General features: G+C 41.2%; 1 protein-coding gene across 7 annotated transcripts in view; it reads left to right on the forward strand.

Moving 5' to 3' along the window:
- The window catches only part of PTPRO (protein tyrosine phosphatase receptor type O), a 159,071-nt gene extending 140,159 nt beyond the window's left edge, over window positions 1–18,912 (forward strand). For 5 of the 7 annotated variants that reach the window (XM_064515535.1, XM_064515534.1, XM_026116952.2 and 2 more), the window contains 10 exons: window positions 2,386–2,421; window positions 3,677–3,758; window positions 4,777–4,867; window positions 5,339–5,415; window positions 7,266–7,400; window positions 8,275–8,397; window positions 10,239–10,393; window positions 12,830–12,965; window positions 16,191–16,311; window positions 17,525–18,912. In XM_064515535.1, the coding sequence (XP_064371605.1) occupies window positions 2,386–2,421; window positions 3,677–3,758; window positions 4,777–4,867; window positions 5,339–5,415; window positions 7,266–7,400; window positions 8,275–8,397; window positions 10,239–10,393; window positions 12,830–12,965; window positions 16,191–16,295 (940 nt within the window). In that variant the 3' untranslated portion in view covers window positions 16,296–16,311; window positions 17,525–18,912. The remainder of the gene's footprint in view (window positions 1–2,385; window positions 2,422–3,676; window positions 3,759–4,776; window positions 4,868–5,338; window positions 5,416–7,265; window positions 7,401–8,274; window positions 8,398–10,238; window positions 10,394–12,829; window positions 12,966–16,190; window positions 16,312–17,524) is intronic. The other 2 variants (XM_026116951.2, XM_026116953.2) reach the window with 1 other exon arrangement.
- Window positions 18,913–21,109: the final 2,197 nt, after the last annotated feature.

A 21,109-nucleotide genomic window follows, 5' to 3' on the forward strand; every position in this document is an offset into this window, starting at 1 on the left:
AGTGAAGAGCAGAAGCAAGTCTTGCATATCTCTCCAAGCTTAATATTAGATTGTCTTTTAACTTGCCTGAAATAAACCCAACTTAACTAACTACCCATGTTGCACAGTGATGAAGGATTAGGTGAACAGTTTATTGTTGTGCAGACCAAACTCATCTCATTTAACTCTGACCATCAAGAATTGCACAATGGCCATTTTCAATGGCACTGCTGCAGAAGGAGTCATCTCCCTCTTTTGCCCCTTAATATGCATTAACTCACTGTTGAAGATGTGAATCTACCTTTGGAGGCTGCCTCTACAATCAAGCTACCTAGTTTAGACTAGACAAGTTTCAAGAAGCTGGAGTTGAATGGCATGAGATGAATCCTTCTCTTTGTATTTTAATCTGTAGGATAAATGGAGGAATAGGTGAAACACCAGCTAGTGTCTTTTGCACACAAGTTGGTTTAAAACACTTATGAACATTCAGGAAACAATTGCAATGCTAAGAAACAAAGGCCTCTTGAGACTCTCAAAGCACAAGAAATTGCTTCTGAGAAATGGATGTCAATCATTTGTTTTATTGCCTCTTGAAGTGTTCCTTGGAGAAGAGTTCTTAGAAATGTTCCCATGATAAGCAGCACTTAAATATTTCTTTTTCTTTTGAAATGAATTCCAATATGCCTGGCATTGAAAGATTTACTGCAGTCACAGGGAATAAAAGAGAATTGCATTGAATAATCTAGATAAATTAATTTTAGGATTTCTTTGGAAAAACTGTTTTGAAGATGTAGAATAAATATTACCAGGGTATGTGTGTAGTATACATGAATGAGTGACTGCAGCTGTATAGACAGCATCATAGGCTAAAGAGTGTATAATACTGTAATGCTTCGCAAATTAGGTCTCCACATTAGTGTCAGATCGGTATTGCCATAGCTCTTGTTCACTCTGCAGGCAAATATCTGGATCTAAACTGAAAGGTACCTTGACCAGATAACAAAATTACCCCAGGTTGCAGCTCCTCTGATAACTGAACATTTTGGAAAATTTAATTTTTGGAAATTTTGGAAATGAATCAATTGTGTCTCTTCTAAGCTTGAAAGAATAAAAAAATAAAACACACCACTTTTTAATACTTATTTCTTTACTCTCTCTTTTCACTGCTTTGAAATTAAAACTATTTATCTTCAATTTACAAATTGAAGCTGTAACCCAAAGTATCTAGAAATCATTCAACTATCATCATGAAATTAAAAATAGCATCAGTATAGTGTGATTAATGAACAGATGTTGTTTAATACTCAGGAAAGAGAAGTATGACACCACTAAGGTTCCCTCTGGGGAAGCAAGAATCTATTTGTGCTCTGTCATTGCTCTGTCACTGTCTGACTGGGCACTTGTCATTGGTGCTCTGTCGTCCCCTTAACAGGGGGGATCAGTATTTTCAAACCTGTAGCCAAAGTATTCCAGGGTGCTTGCTTTGTGCCTTTAATCTGAGTGGTCAGTTAATGGTTTTGTGACAATGGCTAAGTGAGTGCACACACGCACGCACGCATGCTCACTCACACATACACCCCCTCCAAAAAAACACACGAAGGTAGTTAGTGTAGTGCAGTCCTTATGTCTGCTTCTTAAGGTTTATACTGCTTAATTCATTCATAATCTTGCTCACAACTGTCTCTAGTGAGTTATATCACTTATAAATCATGTGAAGACAGTACATTACATGACTGGCATAATTATCTCTACCTGTTAGAAGTCAACTAAAATTTTCTAAAGTTTAAGCCTTAGTCCTGTTGAAATCAGTAGGATATTCACCATTGTCTTCGTAGGTTATCACATAAGCAGGCTATGCAGTGAGTGAGAAATATTGTTTGGGCCCTTTTTTCCACTACTCTTACTTGAATTTGCAAGTGGTTTTTTACTCCGTTTACCCAACAGACGCACACTCATTCCCAGTAACGTTCCAGCACTGGCATCTACTTTTCCAGCCTGCAGGAGCTGGAGTGGGGCTGCCTGCAGCCCCACAGCCTCCTGCCCGGCTTGGCTGGGATTGGCCCCCTGGGACTGAACCCGGGCCCACATGCAGCCACCGGTGCCGGTGGGTCAGGATTTGCAGAGGACCCATTGCTTGTGTGTATGTGTTTTGCCTTTTACAAGCAGGTGGTTCTTAGAGCTACAGAATGGAAAACTCATCCCATTAATGTCAATGGAAATTTCACCATTAGCTTAAAAATATCCAAGATATTATCACCAACCTTATCCTGAGTAATATGGTGACCATAAAACATATGTTCTTAAATCAGTACTAACTTTAAAGCAAGAGCATACAACAACTTAACGAATGAAAAACTTTTCTTTCTTTCTTTCTTTTTTTTTTTCTTTTTTTTTTTTTTTTTACAGGAGTAAAAATGGGTTAAAGAAGAGAAAGCTGACCAAGTATGTGACTTCTTGAATATTTAAAGAAATTTTTAAAAAAGTCACCTTAGACTGAATATGCATGATGGAGTGCATTGACATAGTGATACTGCAGTTACAGATATAAAAAACTTCTTAGTAAACACATCCTGAGACAGATGTCAGAAAGCAAAAAACAAACAATAATAGCACAAAAGTAACTCTTCTGGGCAGATAAACTCCTGACTGATATAAAATTAGTCATGGGGGAAAAGATCAACTGTCCAAGTTAGTGATTCCAGCAGAGCTTTTCCTTAGTTAAAAATGGCAAATGGTGAAAAACTGGAATGCATTTATTTCCCTCTTGACATGGGGCTCTCATTACGGTTGTTGCTAGAACATTAGATTATTAATGCTAATGGGTAAAGAGGAGTAATTAAGTGGTGATAAGACAAGTTCCTTTGGGCATATTGCCTCAAAGTAAATGAAAAGATTGCTGTGTACATGCTTCAGTAGCTTATAAATTAGAACATGATAATTAGGTGAGGGAAGCTGTTTACCTGTGGGTCATTATTCAGAGCGTTAGCCTAATTATTCCTCCTTTATGTTCAGAGGCTGTGCCTCTACTAAGAGATAGACCCATACCTGGCGCAAAAGTGTGTAGAGCAATGAGAGTCACTAAAGCAAGGCCAGTTTATACCCACTGAAGCTCTACATGGCTTTGTATAGTTATACTTCACTGTTTTTAGTGACCATTTCTCCAGGAGGAGATTTTGGCCTATAATGATGAGTGCCTATAGTTCTCAAAGCCAGTGGAGAAAACAGTTACTACAGCAGCACCCAAAACACTATTTTAATTTTTTTTTCAGAGACCTTCTCCAAAATCAGGCCCTAAATATGAAATCTATTAAGGGTCTGAATGAGCAAAGCTCAGATGAGTTTTAAAAGTGTCTCTTTACCAGATGGTTTCTGTATGTGAAAGCAACCTTTTATATGGCATTGAGGCAACTTAAATGAGCTGTCACTGCTCCACTACAAGAAGCATGCTGACAGCACGATAATTCAAGTGGGTCTGCACCAACGTGCAGGATCACCCTCTCATTGTGGTGCCACTTGTGCCTTGGGGATATATTCCCTTTAGAGACCTTCAGAGGTGAAGTAAGATGTGTGGGCCTTTCTCTTCACCCCAGGTCATACATATTCATGACTTGATAGTATTCTGTGGGGCAATAGAAATGCAACCTATTTAATTTTTTTTCCCTAAATGTTTGTGTGTTTGTTTGTTTGTTTTTTAAAGCCCTGTCCAGTTGGATGATTTTGATGGCTACGTCAAGGATATGGCCAAAGATTCAGATTATAAATTTTCTCTGCAATTTGAGGTAAATCTGCAGGCACTCCTTCCTCTCCTAGCCGCCATGCCTAAATCAGCTTTTTGCAGATGTTAAGTTTGTGTGGTGTGTTCCTATGCTCTGTTGTGTTTAATATGTGCTGTTGCTAGGTGGATGAGTTTCACTTGAAGTTCTGCAGAGCTTAAAAATAGTCCTTGGTATTGTTAAAGACTGTATTTAGTAAGCCGATTTCCATGGCTCATCACATTCAGATCTAGACAATTGTCAGACATGTCTTCTTTAGTTTATGGTCTGTTGGCAGCCTAAGCTGAATTCAGAATTTTTATAATTTCTTTAATTTGGGGGGCAGCACTGGAATGAGAAAGTGACATCAAAAATCTCTTCAAGAGCAAGTGGGATGCATTTTATTGAGGTACGTTGCCTGAATTACCCAGCATTTAAAGTCAGTTTAGTCATATAAAACTAAAAAGCTCCAGCCGTAGGGCAGCTGAAGTGAGACCAGTGCTCCCAATGACTTAAAAGAGGAGGAGGAGGGCTGTCAGAATGTTACCCACTGTAGTGTGTGGCTGGCATGTGCCCTTCGACTCGGTGAAAAGTGCTTTGATGCATCGTATATTAGATGTGACTATTTATGGTAATAACTAGAAACATCTTTCAAGCATTCCCTGGTATCAAGATCAAAAGCCACTGAAGAAAGCTCTTAAAGTGGTGTGGATGACCACCACAGAAATAACTTATCAACCCCCTGGTCTGACTCTATTTTAGCTAATTAAGTGCTGCTGGAGAGGAGCAGCTCTTAGTCACAACCTTGACTGGCAGCAGTGCATTGATAGCATCATCAGAAGAGGCTACATCATTGGTCTGGAGTTGTTTTGAGCCAAACTCATGGATGGCAGATGAGGAAGCTGAGTGTATCCCTATTGTCAGTTTATAAATAGCTTTACGAACATTTTCAGCTTGGTACATGCCACAGGCAGTCATTTCACAAAGAATTATTTTTTGAGTGTTAGTGAATTTGACCTTGACATTTTTCCTTCTGTTACCCCAGGAGCTAAAACTGATTGGGCTTGACATACCCCACTTTGCTGCTGACCTTCCCATGAATCGCTGTAAAAATCGCTACACAAATATCCTACCATGTGAGTACAATGCATGCAGGCTCCTGCTGAAGTGCCTTTAGAGGGAAAAAAGAGTTTTAATAAGAGAACTGTGAAATCAGCACAAATTTTCTGACCAGTAAAAGCCAGTTCTAAAACCTGTCCCTAAAGAGAATCAGGTGATAGAGGTTTTCTGTTAGCCTGAGACTGGAGATTGGCGTTGAGAAATGCAAGGTCATTTCTACTACTGAGCAGTGATATTTTTTTCTTATGATTTTAATGAAATCTAAGGGAGCCCAAAGGGACAGCAGTTGGAGGGTGCATTTTGCACACTAACTGTGTTGCAACCATGTAGTGCTTATTGAAGCAAACATTGCTCTCTCTTGGTGCATATGAACGTTCTTTATTTTTTAATAGATTTTCCAGTTTTTAGAGGATTACTTTTAATTTTGCTTAGTTTGAGATGAGTGCCATGTTTGAAAGCCAAGTCATATATATTTTTTCCTTTTACAGATGATTTTAGTCGTGTCCGGTTAGTTTCAATGAATGAAGAAGAGGGTTCTGACTACATTAATGCCAACTATATTCCCGTGAGTAAAGAGACTCCAAACAATGTAAAGAATAATGCTCTGCGCAGCAGTTAGAGCATGTCAGCAGCACATGGTGCAAAATCTCCTGGTGGCTCAGTCAAGTTTTCCACTTCAGCTTCCAGTATTCTGCCTGCAGGGAACTGTGCTTTTCACTAGCCTCTGCAGTCTCTCACACATGTTCCCGTCCCTGCCGCAAAGGTCTGCCCCTGCTTCCCCCTCCACCCTGGCCATGGCTCCGTGCATGCTGTGTTCACCCTGTTCAGGGAAAGCAGGACACAAAGGCATCCACTTAGAAAAAGCCCCAATACTTGGGGGGACATATGCAGGGGGACATTTCTGCCTCGCTGCTGTGAACAGGAGACGGTTTTGGCCCTGGCCTGGCTGGAGGGAGGTGAGTCAGGGTTACGCAAAAGGGTGAGTCAGGGTCACGCCTTTGGATGAATCAGTGAAGCCACTTTGCCACTGTGGAGTCTCCCATCTGGGTGCTGCAGAACACGTTGCCTGTTTTTGGTTTCTGTGTAGCAAGGGGATGAACAGAGACAGTGAAGCTGCAAGTGTCTGAGCTCATCCTGAGTCAGGAAATAAGAATGTACGAATACCCAAAAGCACCACTGGCAAATGAGAAAACTTTTGTGAAGTGTTTATTGCATCCAGGATTGTATGTAGAGGTCTCCTTTTTGGATTGCTCAGTTTAGATTTTATATTTTACATCTATTCAGTTTTGCTTGTAGCATAATACTAGCCATAGGAATTGCCTTCCCAACAGGGACAGACAGAGCATCTTAATGTTTGGCTTTTCTGATAATTGCTTCTTCACTAAATACCTCCTTCCAGGTGCTGTTATTAGTGGTGATCTGAGTAGCTGTGATATTAGAGATTTCCACTTAGGTTGGACATAGCCCATGCAGACAAACAAACAGCTTTCCGTATAGTACAAACACTGAGGTTGAACTGACTTTTAGAAATGTCTGGAGGAAGTCATTTCTGGAAGGTGCTTCCAAATCTTCAGTATTTCAACAGTCCACGTGCTATGGTGGCACAGAAGTAGCCCAATTTGCATGGGCTCATGCTGTGCCTTAACTGTACCTTTTGCTCTTACTAGGAATATCAAATAACTTTCCAAATGAAGTTTTGCTGATAGTCTCAGCAAATATGATTATAGTCGATGTTAAAACTGCACTTCTGTGTCTATTTTATTATTTACAGTGGTCTTTTGAGGGGGGTGGGAGGAGAGAAGGAGGACTCTACATCTAAAAGCACATTGTTAGTGGCAGGAGCAGGAATGCATGGATATAAGGCATCTGAGCTTCAATAAAACTTAGCAATGATAATCTGTTAAGGGTGTTGACTCAGCATAATCTGTATTATTTTAAGCAGAATTCTAATTAGTTTCTTACTAGTTTAAGTCCTTATAAAGTAAACACATGCAAATACTCCTGTTTATTGCTACCTTCCGTTTACATCAGTTCTTGAAAATCAGCAGAGGCACTGCTTGGGATGAGCAAGCTAAGAACAAGCCTTTAAATTACCAGGTCTGGAAGGAGTTGGAACTTTGATATAAGATTCTCATTACCTGTTTTGTCTAATGTTGCTTTTTCAGCTCTCACAGCAGTGAATTTGTAAAGTATCAGCTTCACCGTCTGTTTTTCATTCTAAATTGATTATACTTTGGAAGCATCAAAAATTGGCAAAAGTTGTAATCTCAAAATATATTTAAAAAATCATGAAGTAGTTTCTTTAAAATGCACAAATTGAGCTTGGGAAGCTGAAAAAAATACATATACCAGAGACAAATACATGTTCTGAAGCATTAAGCCTGTTGGTAAATAGCATCTGTCTCTGTTTCTTAGGGTTACAATTCACCCCAGGAATACATTGCAACACAAGGACCGTTGCCAGAAACTAGGAATGATTTTTGGAAGATGGTTCTTCAACAAAAATCTCAAATTATTGTTATGCTCACTCAGTGTAATGAGAAAAGAAGGGTATGTAGCAAAATCTTATGCATAGTATAAAAGAAATTATTCTGAAAACATATATATTTCCTGGTGGGTTTCTTTGCATTGTTTTCTAATGATGAAGCAGCATCATAGCGAGACCTGGAATTTCACTTCATTCACTTATGGAAGGTGTTTCAGGATTGGGTGACTTTTCTGGTTGTAACTGGACCTGTAAGTATGGGTTAAGAATAATTAATGAGATCGCTAAAGGTTTACTGCAAAAGTTTGAGAGTGGAGAGTACACAGTAAACCATTAAAGTTAAATCTTGATGTGATTTCCTTCACTTCTGGTTTGTTTAGGCCTGAAGCTAAAACACGGGTCTGAAATGGTGAAAGCAGTAGGGTAGTTCTTGTATCATAGACATGAATATTTTGTCAGGGGCAGGGTAGGTTGATGTACTTTTTCCTATCTCAGCAGTTATCTCAGAGTGCCTAGAATGTAGATTTTTCTATACGATTTTAAGTTTAAAACAATATCTTATGCTTTACAGGTTCCTTGATGTTATAATAGGACCATTTGGAAATACATTTTGGGGGGTTTTTTTCTGTATATTTTGTAAAACTAATACTTTTAGACCTACTCTATTAGGAAAAGTAATGATCTACAGAGAATGTATGTATTTCCACTCCTTGCTGTAATAATGTTCCCCTTCAAAAAAACAATATATAACCATGTCCATAGTTACACAAGCAAGAATGATGAGGCTGAAAAAGTCATTGCAGTAAATATTACCACTTACTAAAGTGTCCAGTAAATAATGCTGTAAGCATTTCTAAAATTGAGATTCGGTATACTTTTGATTGTGATTTCTTGTTTTATATATTTACATATGTATGTATATCTATTTTCTCCTTTCAGGTGAAATGTGACCATTATTGGCCTTTTACAGAAGATCCTATTGCATATGGGGACATCACAGTGGAGATGCTGTCTGAGGAGGAGCACACAGACTGGGTTTATAGGAATTTCCGAATTAGCTACGTAAGTGAAATGTGTTGCATTGCTCTGCTAAAGCAGTGGGACCAGTTTTGGTCCAGACTTTTCTTTAACTTTTATCCATCTCTGGCATTCAGTGGAAAACACCTGAGGAAAAGATTATGGCTCTACTCTCATTCCACACAGACAAACATCAAAATTGTTTGGCCCTCTTGCCCATAAGACTGTCATCTCTATGAGCTTCTCCATAACAGGCAAGAAGAGGTTAATGGTATCCTGGCTAAGCACATGGTGATTGAAACACCAGCACTACTGAGGTTCTGGACATTTCTGTGGTGCAGATAATTAGTGATAATGAACATGTCTGTCTACTTTTTCTTTTTCTTTTTTTTTTTTAATCTAGGCACTGGTGATTGTCCCCATGTTATAAACCATTCAAAACTTGAAAGTACCAATACAGAAACTGAAAATATTTTTCAAAAGGGCAATTGTGCAATATCCATAGCATAGGCTTGGTGTGTGTCTCAGACAGGATCTTGAGTAAAAGAGTCGTCCACACAGCTGGTTCTCCATGCCCTAGTGCTGCTGCAATAGAACATTTTTCTGCTTTCACTTATTAAAACAAAGGAAATGGGAGAGGCGTACAGTCTATCACAACCCGCTAAGGTTCCTGTGCAGCTTCTTCAGTAAAGCATGTGAAAACACAGCTAGGAACTGGCAGATCAGTTTAGAAAACTTGCATATGGGACCAAATAAAATGCCACGTAGTCGTATGTGAAAGCAAGCCTTTGACCTCTTCTCTGCATTCTGTTATCCTCTGATATCAGCAAGTTCATTCTTAAGACATTTCAAGCTTGACCAAACTTATAAAATACCGAAATTCATATAAGCAAATGAGATGTTAAAACTGTTCAGATTTTCAAGCATTTCTTTTCAGCTTTATTTCCTGCATCAGCTAGTTGTAGGCTTCAGCACCTGAAGCAAAAAGGGGAGAAATATGGAGGAAACATGACAAAAGCAATGCCCTGACGCTTTAACATTGGCCCAGGATCTCAGTCCTACTCACACATGCCAAAGTGTGCACAGGGAGTACGAATGCAGAAAACATGATGAAATCAACTCAGAGGTTGAGCTGCTGGTATCTGTTAAAAATAATGATCCGAATGCAGTTTGCAGTTCCGATAGACTGCCCATTGCCAAAGTCAGGGAGGCTACTTTAGGGTCTTTTATACTGATCTCACTTTTTATACCCTTAGTTATAATTGGCTTAGCATCTGCTATTGTCAGTGACCAGAGGCAGGTTACTGGAGTAGAGGGATTTAGCCTCACCCAGAATGGCAAAATTAAAAGCAACAATTGCTTGCCATGAGCTGTGGTGATGAGCCACCCTGCCACACCCCAAGTTTTGAGTTTTTGTAAGTCTCAAAGCCAAAATGAATTGTACTGAGGATCTTATTTCATCTACGGCCAGTAGAGTTCTTAGCATGATAAATGCTTTTATTAATAATGATATTTTCTGAGAAAGTTCCTTCTCCCTCTGAAAATGGTGGTGTTAGGAGGCGATTTTTTCTTCTTTGCTTTTCTTTTTCATTGAAACTTGAAAAGGGAAATTCTCGTGAAACCAGTCTTGCTTGTTTGCCAACAGCATTGCTCTGTGTCAGTGGCAAATGGAAAAAGAAAAAGAAAGGGAATGGAATAGAAAGAGGAAGAAAACCCAAACCTGAAAATTACAGCAGTTTTTAATCAAATGCCATGTACGGTCTGTGCCTCTTTTTGACCGGCTTTACTTCCTTAGGCTGTATTTGGAAAAAGATCTCTGTCAGACTGCCTGTGATTGCACTGTCCAAACTCCTGTGAACATGCTGCCGCTCTGCTTTTCCCATTAGGCCGATGAGGTGCAAGATGTGATGCATTTTAACTACACTGCCTGGCCTGACCATGGTGTGCCCACAGCCAACGCTGCTGAAAGCATCCTGCAGTTTGTACAGATGGTCAGACAGAAGTCAACAAAGAGTAAAGGCCCCATGATTATACACTGCAGGTAAATGCTTCAAGGAAATGGAAAATTAAAGGACATAATTTGTCAAAGACCTTGTAAAGCCATTGGAAGGAGAGCTTCTGGTATTCACCTGTTAGCTAGAGATTATCCTCTTTGCTTTTAACAGCTTTGACTAGAGTGGGGCTGGGATTTCAGCCTGCATCCATAGATGCATCCATAGGCATTTCTTTATCCAGTAGCATCAGCTCTTTGGCTGGTATAAGTCCAGCAGCAGGCTGGACTGATTTATACTGGCTAAAAGTCTGCCCTTGCTTTCTCATTTCCACTCCTTTGTGGCTTGGAGGGTGCAACCTGGACAGCAGCCTGCCGCAGTGTGTTATTTTCCTGCAGAAGCGTCTGCAGAGAGCATCCTCCTCCACTCGCTTGGCGCTCAGCACATTTAGATGGGACATATTAACAGCGCTACCTGTGCAAGCAGTAATCCCAGTATCCCATGATAACAATTACATGCATGGGTTTTTTTTTTCTTGAAGGAGGCTTGTTTTATATACAGACAGATTTCTCTCTTGTGCGTCACCTGGCCTTTTATTAGCACACTCGCCTACCCAGCTGCTCTGGGGGCGGCTGCGGTGTTGGTGATGATATCATACCAGCTTCTTTCCTGATGCAACTCTCCCAAATGACTTCAAATCTCTTTGTGGCTCTGACTGCTAGAGCTACTCAGAATAGATTTTTCAGAGATACATAAATAGCAGCTTTGCAATGGATGAATATGTGTATATTAGGATGACACACTCCCACTGGAGGTCAAGGCTTGATGAGATTAACATCAGCCTATCCCGCATCACTCATCTCAGAGGAAATAAACAGTTATGTTGCTGCACAGCACATCAGCACCCTCCGGTGATGTCTTCCCTGTTGCTGATGTGATAGTTGGCACCTTCTGTCTCTTGAGGCACTTTGCACACTTGGGGGAGCTATTTCTCAGAAAACAGTTTTTTATAGCAATATAAGTTCTGGTTCCAGATATGGCATTAAGTGTTCTATTAGGAAGCAAAGCAACAGCAGCATCTGTAAAAGCAGCAAGTCATGCAGCCCTCCCCTATAAATTATTGGAGAAATTCATAGGGAATATAGTTTTGGGACTGAGTCCTAATATCAAGAAACATGCTAGTAAGCTAGGGAAGGGATTTGTATGCAGGGCTGTGAAATCAAATCTTTTATATAACTCTACTTGCCTTAATTGCTGTGGGAAGAAAGAGCAGCAAGCATGAGAGAGCTGGAAAACAAATGTAGTATCTTCTTTTTAATCAGGATGCTCCTACCTGCAAAGAAATATGTTTTCAGATGGTATGTTTAGGGTATATTGTACATCTTAGCCCATGCTATGGCATCTCGGGGCAGGGACGGATGGCCCTGGGCTGGGCTGAAATGGGGGCTGGGGCTGGGCAGGGTGGGGGAGGCCAGTGGGTGGCAGGGACGGGCAGGGCTGCGGGTGCCTGCAGGGCCACCAGTGTGGAGCTGAGCTGCTGCAGCTTTGTCACAAATACTTTCATGGCTTTCCTGAAAAATGCAAGTAGGCAGCAGAAGCAGCTGACACTAAGACGCACACTTCTACCCACAGTGGTAGATACTGTGTTGGCACTCTGTATGAATGCAGCATTTTAGAGGTGCAAAACCTCTAAAAACACATCTAAAATGAAATCATAGAATTGAACATTACTTGTGAAATCACAAGGCAAAAAATTATTTGCATACTAGAAACTCTAAATCAAACCAGTGTAGGTTTTTTTTTTTCTAATCACTAAGCTTCCCTTTGAAGGGAGGAAGATTTGTTAGCTGAGTGCTTGCTGCTTATTTCTATCTGGTACTCCCAAGGCGGAAGTCCCCGAGCATAGCCTCTTCTGGCCGCCAAGTCCCAAGAGGCCATCCGCTGAGGATGAGCTCCGCTAGTGCTGTGTCCTTCCCAAGCCATTAGTTCCCCTTGTAGAGAGCTATGGAGCTAAATCCTTGCAGGTTCAGCCACAAATGCCTGGGTGCAGTAATTGCTGCAGAGCATGTCTTTTTGCAGTTACGGCTACAGCTCCTGTAGTTTGCGATTTCTCCTCACTTTGAGGGGAAGAGGGAAGTATGAGGGTGCATGGGAGCTGGCAGTGAGACTGGGATGAACAGATGCGTAAAGGTGAATGAGTGTGTTCATGCACGCTCTGCATGTGAGTGCACCTACAAGATGAAGAGGAATATAGGAAGGTGAAATAATTGCAGAGCAATCCATTCCATTTGTTTTGTCTAAGCAAAATATGAAGGTTTGCACAGCATTATATCCTAGATTAAACAGCCTCCTGTCTGTCCTTAAGTTAGATATGTCAGACTATCTATCTCAGCTGCAAGACACCTGCTCTTTGCAGCACCACCAATTTTCCTCTGCATCTGCACCAGGAAAGCCTGAAATAACAGTCATGTTTGTGTGTGTTGCAGTGCTGGAGTGGGACGAACAGGCACCTTCATAGCCCTGGATCGACTCTTACAGCACATTCGAGATCACGAGTTCGTAGATATATTAGGTCTGGTGTCTGACATGCGGTCCTACAGGATGTCTATGGTACAGACAGAGGTAAGGTGCCCCCTTTCAGCTTGTTTCAACATTAAGAACGTATCTTCACATCTATCTCATGCTTCTCTGTAGCGTGTTCACATCCAACAGCATGTTGTTCCCATTGAACACCCAACAAAATAACTATGAATAGATACAATTAAATTTTCTTCTTCATTGTGATGTTGTCACATTATTAGTCTGCTGCATAAGTAATCATATGTCAGAGCCTGACATCGTATCTATAAACTCATTGATGTCTTCCAGTGGGTATGAGTTGTTGTCACCTTATAAGAAATGAATATGTAGAAATATGTTAGAGGCGATTAGCATTTGCAGTTCTCAAACCATTTTGAAAAGAACTGTACTTGCTGAAGGGATTAATGACTCATGGACCCATATCAGGGTTGGACAGCCATTCACACTTGTTCAAGAGGTGATCATCTGGCCAAGCACATCAACTAAGTTACATGATGGCAGTACAAATATCCAAAGCAAAACAGACAAAATAATTGTGTATGAGTTGGCCAGGCACCCTCCTTCCCCTTCTCCCTAGCCACACATCTATGGGATATTTTTTTTCTTTTTTTAAGGAAAATATCAGGAGAATATTCATATCATCAGAATATATGTATGGAAAAAAGGGTACAAACTCTTTTTTGCAGAGCAGAAACTTCTTTTATGCATCTGGAGCATTTGCAGTGCCTCTACTAATGACTGAAAGGTTTCATGCCCGTTATACTGGTCGCTGGTTAGACACAGTATAAACTAGTAATCGCCATACAGCTGCAAGTGCCACCATCACTGTTTGCAGGCTAGGTCTGTCAGATAATCTGTTGCCAAGGATTACTTAATCCAGACCAAAGTAGCACAGATGGGACAGGAGAAGGAAAGTCTGCAGCAACACTGGTTAGCGCCTGTGAACAAAAAGGTCTTTCTCAGACACCATCACACTACCACTTTTCCTCCCAGTTTACTAACTAATCCAAAAGCAGATCCGTATGTAAACACCAGGGAAATGAATACCCATGGCCTGGGTTATTTCAGCTACAACTTCACTACTGCTCTAGAGGTGCTGAGATTTGTTTTTAACATGTGCACACCCCTTGGCTGCCTGGGACTGGTGTCAGGGGCTACTGTTCGCTGGTCTCTGGTTCGGCTGCTTGGAACGTGGGCATCCCTACGGCTGCAGCAAGGCCACTGTGGCTCTCCCACCCCTGCCCTTGGCCAGCTGGGCTCTCCCCACTGCCCTGGCAGCATTGTGTCACACCAGCCTCTTTTCTCTGCCAAATATACAAACCTGCAAATGCAGGTTTCTCTTTCCTCTTTTTCTTCGTTCCTCTTTTTCTCCCCTGCACAACCGTGCCGCAGGGGTCACTAGGTGGCAGTGACACTCAGGCGCAGAAGCCACCAGCACTTGGGGCTTTCCTTACAAAACTTGAAACCACACACACAGCTTACCTGGTTTCACATTTCATCACACATTTCTTCATAAACTGGAAACTTCGCTGTGTCTCACCGAGCAGTTAAAAAAAAAAAAAAAAAAAAAAAAGGTTGTTAAAGCGGTGACCATCCTGAATTGAAGGCAGCCATTGCAAATGAATGGGTGTGAGGAAATCCAGAGAGATTTGTAGCCCAAAACATGCTTTAAATGTATATTGCTGTCCCCTCAGATCAGCAGCCCACTGGGCACAGGCACTGAAATTCAGGCTTGGGTTTTGGAGCTTGAAACCACCTCCATCTTGGGAGAGTCTTTTCTGATTGAGATCCACTTGCTCCCTGCACATGGTGCGCATAAAGCTTGGTGTAGGATTCATCAGGGTTTGCCTTCTCTCACTTTGGGAAAAAAACCTTAAATGATGAGATTCAGGTTTCAAATTGAAATGCAGTGTTTATTTGTATGATGATGATGCTTAGAAAAGCCAGTTTGAAAGCAAAACTAAAACCAACCAACCCAGAAAATCCCAGTCTGTTGCACTAAAACTTGCCCATGGATGTAATGGTGCATGTGGTTTACCCATCATTACAATGTCATTTTCAGAGAGGTTGATGGTCTCCCAAATAATTACCTGCTCTGTGAACAAAAAACAAAAAACAAACAAAAAAATCACATTTTGGCTTTTTATTGGTGAAGAAGTCAAGAGTTACAAGAACATGAGGCTCATCAAAATATTTCAGGTAGCGGGGAGTGTGTGTATGTGAGAGAGAGAGATGGGTAGACTTTATTATCTTTCTGAAAATTAATCCATTTTCAGGACATCATACAAGATAGACCCACTTCCCAAATAAAACATAGAAAGCCTCCAAGCCGAACAACTGACAAATTATATACCTACAACTAAAAGACATCTAGTGTTGGGGATACAGCACTCCACAGGTACCTGCAGTCAGCTGCACCTGTGCACCGGCTGGGACCATAGTGCTAGCCTTAGTAGTCCTGCAAAATTGCTGCCAAGGACTGTTTCAAAGCCTGCGGCAGTGAAGGGCTTTGTTTCATACTTAAATGGAAAAGATTCCCTGTACAGGCAGCCATACAATTACTTACTCGATGGGAAGTGTGCCGCTTAGCAGTGCTGTCTACTGCTGGTGCCTCACTTCTGCACTGTGGCCGCTCTCCATGCCAGAGCTGGCATTTACTTGCAGAGCATCCTTCTGAATCTTGCATAATTCACAAGAGAAGACACGTCAAAAGAGAAAATATGAATGATAACACCAATTTTTCCTAATGCAAGCAAGGTTCCTAGCAAGTCAACTTATAATTATGGATACAGCACTTTTCTCACTGCATAGTTGTGACTTAAGAGTATATCTAGTTCTGAGTTTAAATTTGCCACTAATAGGAGAAGCTATGAATAGAGAGACTGTTTTGTTGGTTAGTTGTGCTAATCCTTCACCCTTCATGCTAATCTCAAGTAGTCTAGCTTCAACTTCCAGTTGGATGGTATCAATGCAGCCTACACTGCAACTGCAGTGTTGATGCATCACTCATTATCATTCAGGTTATTAATAACTTATTACAATGTCAAGCTAGTTCAGGTGAATTTAATGGTTTCACAGCTGCTCTCTGTAGTAATTAAGTGCTATTACTTTGGGAGCAGACGTTTCACTATATGTTGCAGGGGGCTGAGGGGAGAAAAGGAAGCTGTGCAGCCCATTACTATGAATTAGCAAACTGTTTCACTGTTCAAATTTTTTGTCATGCTTTCTGAGGTGCGAAAACCCCATTTGTGTGGTTCTTTCTTCCAGGAACAGTACATTTTTATTCACCAGTGTGTGCAACTGATGTGGCAAAAGAAGAAGCAGCAATTCTGTATCAGTGATGTCATATATGAGAACGTCAGCAAGTCCTAGTTCAGAATCACAGGTGGTAAGTCAAGCAAGCCTGTCCTTGCATAGTCCTTACAGTTTATCAGCTTGGTTGCTTTGTAGCAAGGTAGCAAGCGATGTAACTGATGTTTGTTCCTCATGCTCCAGGAGCTCTGCTTGGGGTTTGGAGCTTTCTGTACCTCATTCCCCTCTGAGATGATTTTCACATGGAGAGTGTACATATATACATATATATATTAAAAAAATCCCTTTAGCTTCTTGCATTAAATAATCCATTATACATCCCATGGTAGCTTTATTGGCTCACTAGTTGTTCAGAGAAAAAAAGAATCCTGAAAAAGCCATCAACGATTGCTATCAATTGGTCTAATGCGCTTTGTAAAGTTTAAAGGGATCAGGGGAGGGAACTTGATATCTTCAGTCATTGTCAACTTGTGTGCCAACTGCCAAGTTACCAAGGCCAACAGAGATTTCTGGGAGGGTCTCCCAACACTGCTTTCATGTCAAGTGATCCCGCTGAAGAGCCAGATGATAACCAAAAAGCTCTGACGTAAAACACTGGGGATTTTTTTTTTTTTTTTAAGCTAAAACCAGGGAACAGACTAGGTCTCAGATTGGTATTAGTGTTAGCATTTAAAAAAAAAAAAAAGTGCTTAACTGCGGAGCCTCAGTGACTGACATGTGCACATGCAACCAGTGTGGCCCATTCCCCAACTGTGAAGTCAAACGCACTGCTCTGAACCACCAGGAAAGTGGTTTGCAGCCTTCTGTCTCGCTCATGTAAGCAGACACATTTCCTTACACAGGGAGGACAAACTGTGAGTGCACAAGCAGCCAGTTACTGCTGCTTGAAGCTTTAGTTCATTAGGTGGCAGTAACAAGCTGCAAACCTAACATTGGCTTTGGGGTGAAGCAGGCACCAGCACACTGCTGAGGCCAACTGGCATCTCAGATAGCTTGTAGAGAGCCAGACTCTGGGTCTGTGCACCAGCCACCACTGCACTGTTAATATGGTGTTACACCTTTGCTAGCCTCTGCGTACTTCATTTCCCTGCCCAGAAAATGATCCACGACTTTGCACGTGCCTCAGTTTTCCCGATGTCTAGGTAGTTTACTGTCTAATCTGAATCCCAGAGCCTGGTTGTTTGCACTGATGGGCTGTAGTCCCATCCTGTATGCGTGTCTGGTAAAAATAAATGCTAAAGACTTTATTTATTTGTTTATTCATCTCTGTCCTATTTGTTCTGTTCCAGGTGAGACCATGAAGCACACCCATCTTCCCTTGCTTCTGAATTTTTTTTTCTTTTGATGGTTTGAACTGCCAGTTGTTCTGCCATGAGAGACCACTGCTTTGCAGTACATGGACAATGAAAGAAAGAAACTTCAACTTTTAGAAGCACTGGGAAGACAAAGCCTTAAAGAGCCTGCGGTGTCTTTTGAACTGTTTAATTTCTGGACATTTTTTTAACTACTGGACCAAATTCAATTAAATAACATGAAGGAAAAGACACTATACTACGTGCATAAAATAGATTGCTCCAGAGTGTTGGGTTTTTTTGTTTGGTACTTTTGGTTAATCTTTTTTTCCTGTGCAGGTTGGGCTTAAGGTTAAAACAAGTGCAATATTTTTTTAATGGTTGAATGAAGAGCTTTGAAGAGCTTTCTTCATGTGTCACCAGTCTGTGCTAAAGTCCATAGGAGAGCAGGCACTGTTAGTATCTAATAATACCTCATTAGTGAATAGCGAGGCATGAATATACATGAAGAAATCTGGAGATTGTGAAGAGAAAATGGGGGGGAGGGTGCTGGGTACACTGATTTTTACTGTTTCCTGCAGCACTGACATTCTGTACTTGGGGAAGTGGGGGAAAATGCAGGACCCCAGGAACTGATTAATGGTCAGAAATCCAAACCATGAAGCCTAAAGCTAGAGTAGGCAGCCTACGTTGAGAAATGTGGTCTTTTGGTTCTGGACTGTGCTACTACTAATTATGCAGTGGGATGGTTCTTTTCTCCAGCCTTTTCAGTAATGCCACCGATCAGGTTAATTTTTTTTAGATAAAGCTAATCAAAGTGCAGATGAGTCTGAAGCTGGGATATCTTTGACTCCATTACTATAGCATTTAACTGTCCAAGCAGTCTATGGTGCCTATACCCCTCATTTGTTTATTATTTTTAATATGTATTAACTCAGTGTAAAAATGTGAGGCTGATTCAGGTTGGGGAAAGAAAAATATGTGCTTTAATGGTTGCAACTATTTCTCCAAGCCAGGAATTCTTGATGTTCTGGAGACCAGGTTTGTGGCATGTGAAGGGACGGTTATCGCTTTATCGCTACAAGGCTGCCAAAGCGTCGGTCTGGATTCCTGCAGGGACTTTGGGGTCAGGGCGGGGGGACTCTTTCCTTTTTTGCTGTTGGTTTCCGTTCTAGTCAGAATAACTAGCTATATATATATATATATTTTGGTCTTTGTATAATTCCGGTACATCATTGTGTATTGTGACCTGGATGCTGTCAGAATGGATGTTGATGGCATTTTGTAACCTGTTGCTTTGTGTCACCTCATTGGAAGTTAGCAGCAATGGTACTCAATGTAAACAAAGCAAATCTGAACTGAAAGTAAACACACTGGATTGCTTACCTGTGAAGCTGTCACTGTCAGCCAAGCAGCATTGCCCCCGCACATGCTCTCCATCCACCCCCCCCGGGGACTGCTGTCAGCTGGCCAGCTGCCAGGGCAGAGCTCAGCAGCTCAACTGCTTCCACAGAGCCTGATCACCTCCTTCAGATGGTATTTGGTATTTTTTTTCCAAATAATTATTCCACTATCAGGTGCACATTTAATAGCTACTTTGTCACAGAATTGGTTACAAGGAAAAACTTTCTTTAAACTGTTCCCTATATGCTGTGCAAAACTGCGTAGCCTTGGCCTAACTCTCGCCCCATCCAAATAAAATCCAAACAGGTCCTTCTGAGGGTATTAAAAAAAAAAAGAAAAAAAAAAGAAAAAAACCCCCTCTTCTTAAGTGGGCATGACATGAATTTGCCCCAACAACTCCTGCTTAGTACCAGCCACCAGCCAAGCTCTCATCTCCTGGCTTCACCCACTCCTCATGCTTTCCATAAATCTACTATTACTTCCACTTTGCCTAGACTTAAAGCATAGCTACCATTTCTCTAAATAAGATTCACAGAGCTGATACAAATGGCTGGATAGCCCTGTCTTTAGTGGGTAGATTACTAACAAGAAAGGCCTCAATAGCACATGGTTCGCCACTATTTCACCTGTATGCCCGGACTGGAGGGCCTGCCATTGCAGCAGAAATAAATGAGAAAGGTTTGCCTGGTCTAATTTGAACAGGAGCCAGAATTGCAAATGCGTGCTCGACCATTCAGCCTTTTTGTTTGTCCTTTTTTCATTTGTATTTCAGAGTGTCATTATGTGTTTACTGAGAAAATGTGCCCACCCCCTCTAGAGAACTAGCAGAAAAAACCCAAAATTTCCTGTTTTCTCATCCACTGCCTCCCCCAACTGCCGTCCATTGCCCATTGATAGCACAGAACAGAGTAATCAGGTTACTTGTAAAACATACATGTGCACATGAAACATCGGCTGTAACAAACCATTGCCTGGTCATGACATGCTACTAGATTACTGCTGCAGAGATGCTAAAATGGTACTGTTGCAAATGATACTGCCTTGATAGCCTGAATATACTAGGCAGCTTTTGAATACAGGACAAAGAATTATTCAACTAGCAGGTTAACAGCATTTTTTTCCTTTAATAGTTACTTCATCACAAAATTGGTAATAATGGAAAAAAAAAACCCTTCAAAAAAATTCCTTTCTTCACCCGTATGTGAAACTGCATAACTGCGTTGGGGTGGCAATGGAAATCTCTCCTAGAGGGCTTTAAAGACATAGCTAAAGCAATAAAAGATTCTGGGAGACACAGTGCTTCAGAAATAATCGTGCAGGCCCGTTTAGCATGAATTGGCATGTCACCCCTTTGGTTTTACTTTGTTGCATTTATTGAAAGCCAATCCAAAAAACCGTATGCTTTGGATTCGTGCTGCATGTTGATATGCTTTCTAGTATCCATCAAAGCAGACCTCTCAAGTCATCGCAGATCTGTAAAGCTGCCTCAGGTTTTGGTTTCTGTTATGAATTGTTTCAAGGATGAGTTTCATTCCTACAGCTGTGCTGATACCATAGGTGCTCTATATCGATGTGCTGCGCTTACAGCACCTACAGAGCCAGTTGTGTGTAAAAGCATCTCTGTGCACTGAACGACCATTTATCTAAACCAGAGAAGGTTTTTCTCATTATTGCCTGATACTGTGCGTGTTTACAGGGGAAGAGCAAACAGGTCAACCTAAGGACATAGAAGAGCGAAGAGGAAGTCAGAGCTGTGCGTAAAAGCATTGTCTCGTCTAACGTGCCCTGAACAGTGACTGCTGGCACAGCTGGTATTTCAGACCTATTTTCTTGCATCCTCCCACAAGAATTGAGAGCAGTTTGAAAAGAAGTAATTGTGCTTTATTTCACTTTTACAGCTTTTTGTATGCCTAGAGAGGAAAAAGTCACCCCTTGTCAAATATTCAACACACAACCCTGTGCATCAGAATGGCCCTTCCCTCCCCTTAAGTTCATCAACCACATACTCACACCACCCCCTGCCTACTCTAACTTTTTAAAGGGCTTGTATGAAAACACAAGTTTAATACAGCCAGGCAAAACCTGTTGCTTTTGGCCACTTCTTGTGAGAAGATAACATTGTTAGCACTGTTGAAATGGATGGGATCAGCAGGTTTTGAGCTTTCATGGTGACAGACA

The sequence above is a fragment of the Dromaius novaehollandiae genome, chromosome 1, assembly GCF_036370855.1.
Source record: "Dromaius novaehollandiae isolate bDroNov1 chromosome 1, bDroNov1.hap1, whole genome shotgun sequence".
Classification (NCBI taxonomy): domain Eukaryota; kingdom Metazoa; phylum Chordata; class Aves; order Casuariiformes; family Dromaiidae; genus Dromaius; species Dromaius novaehollandiae.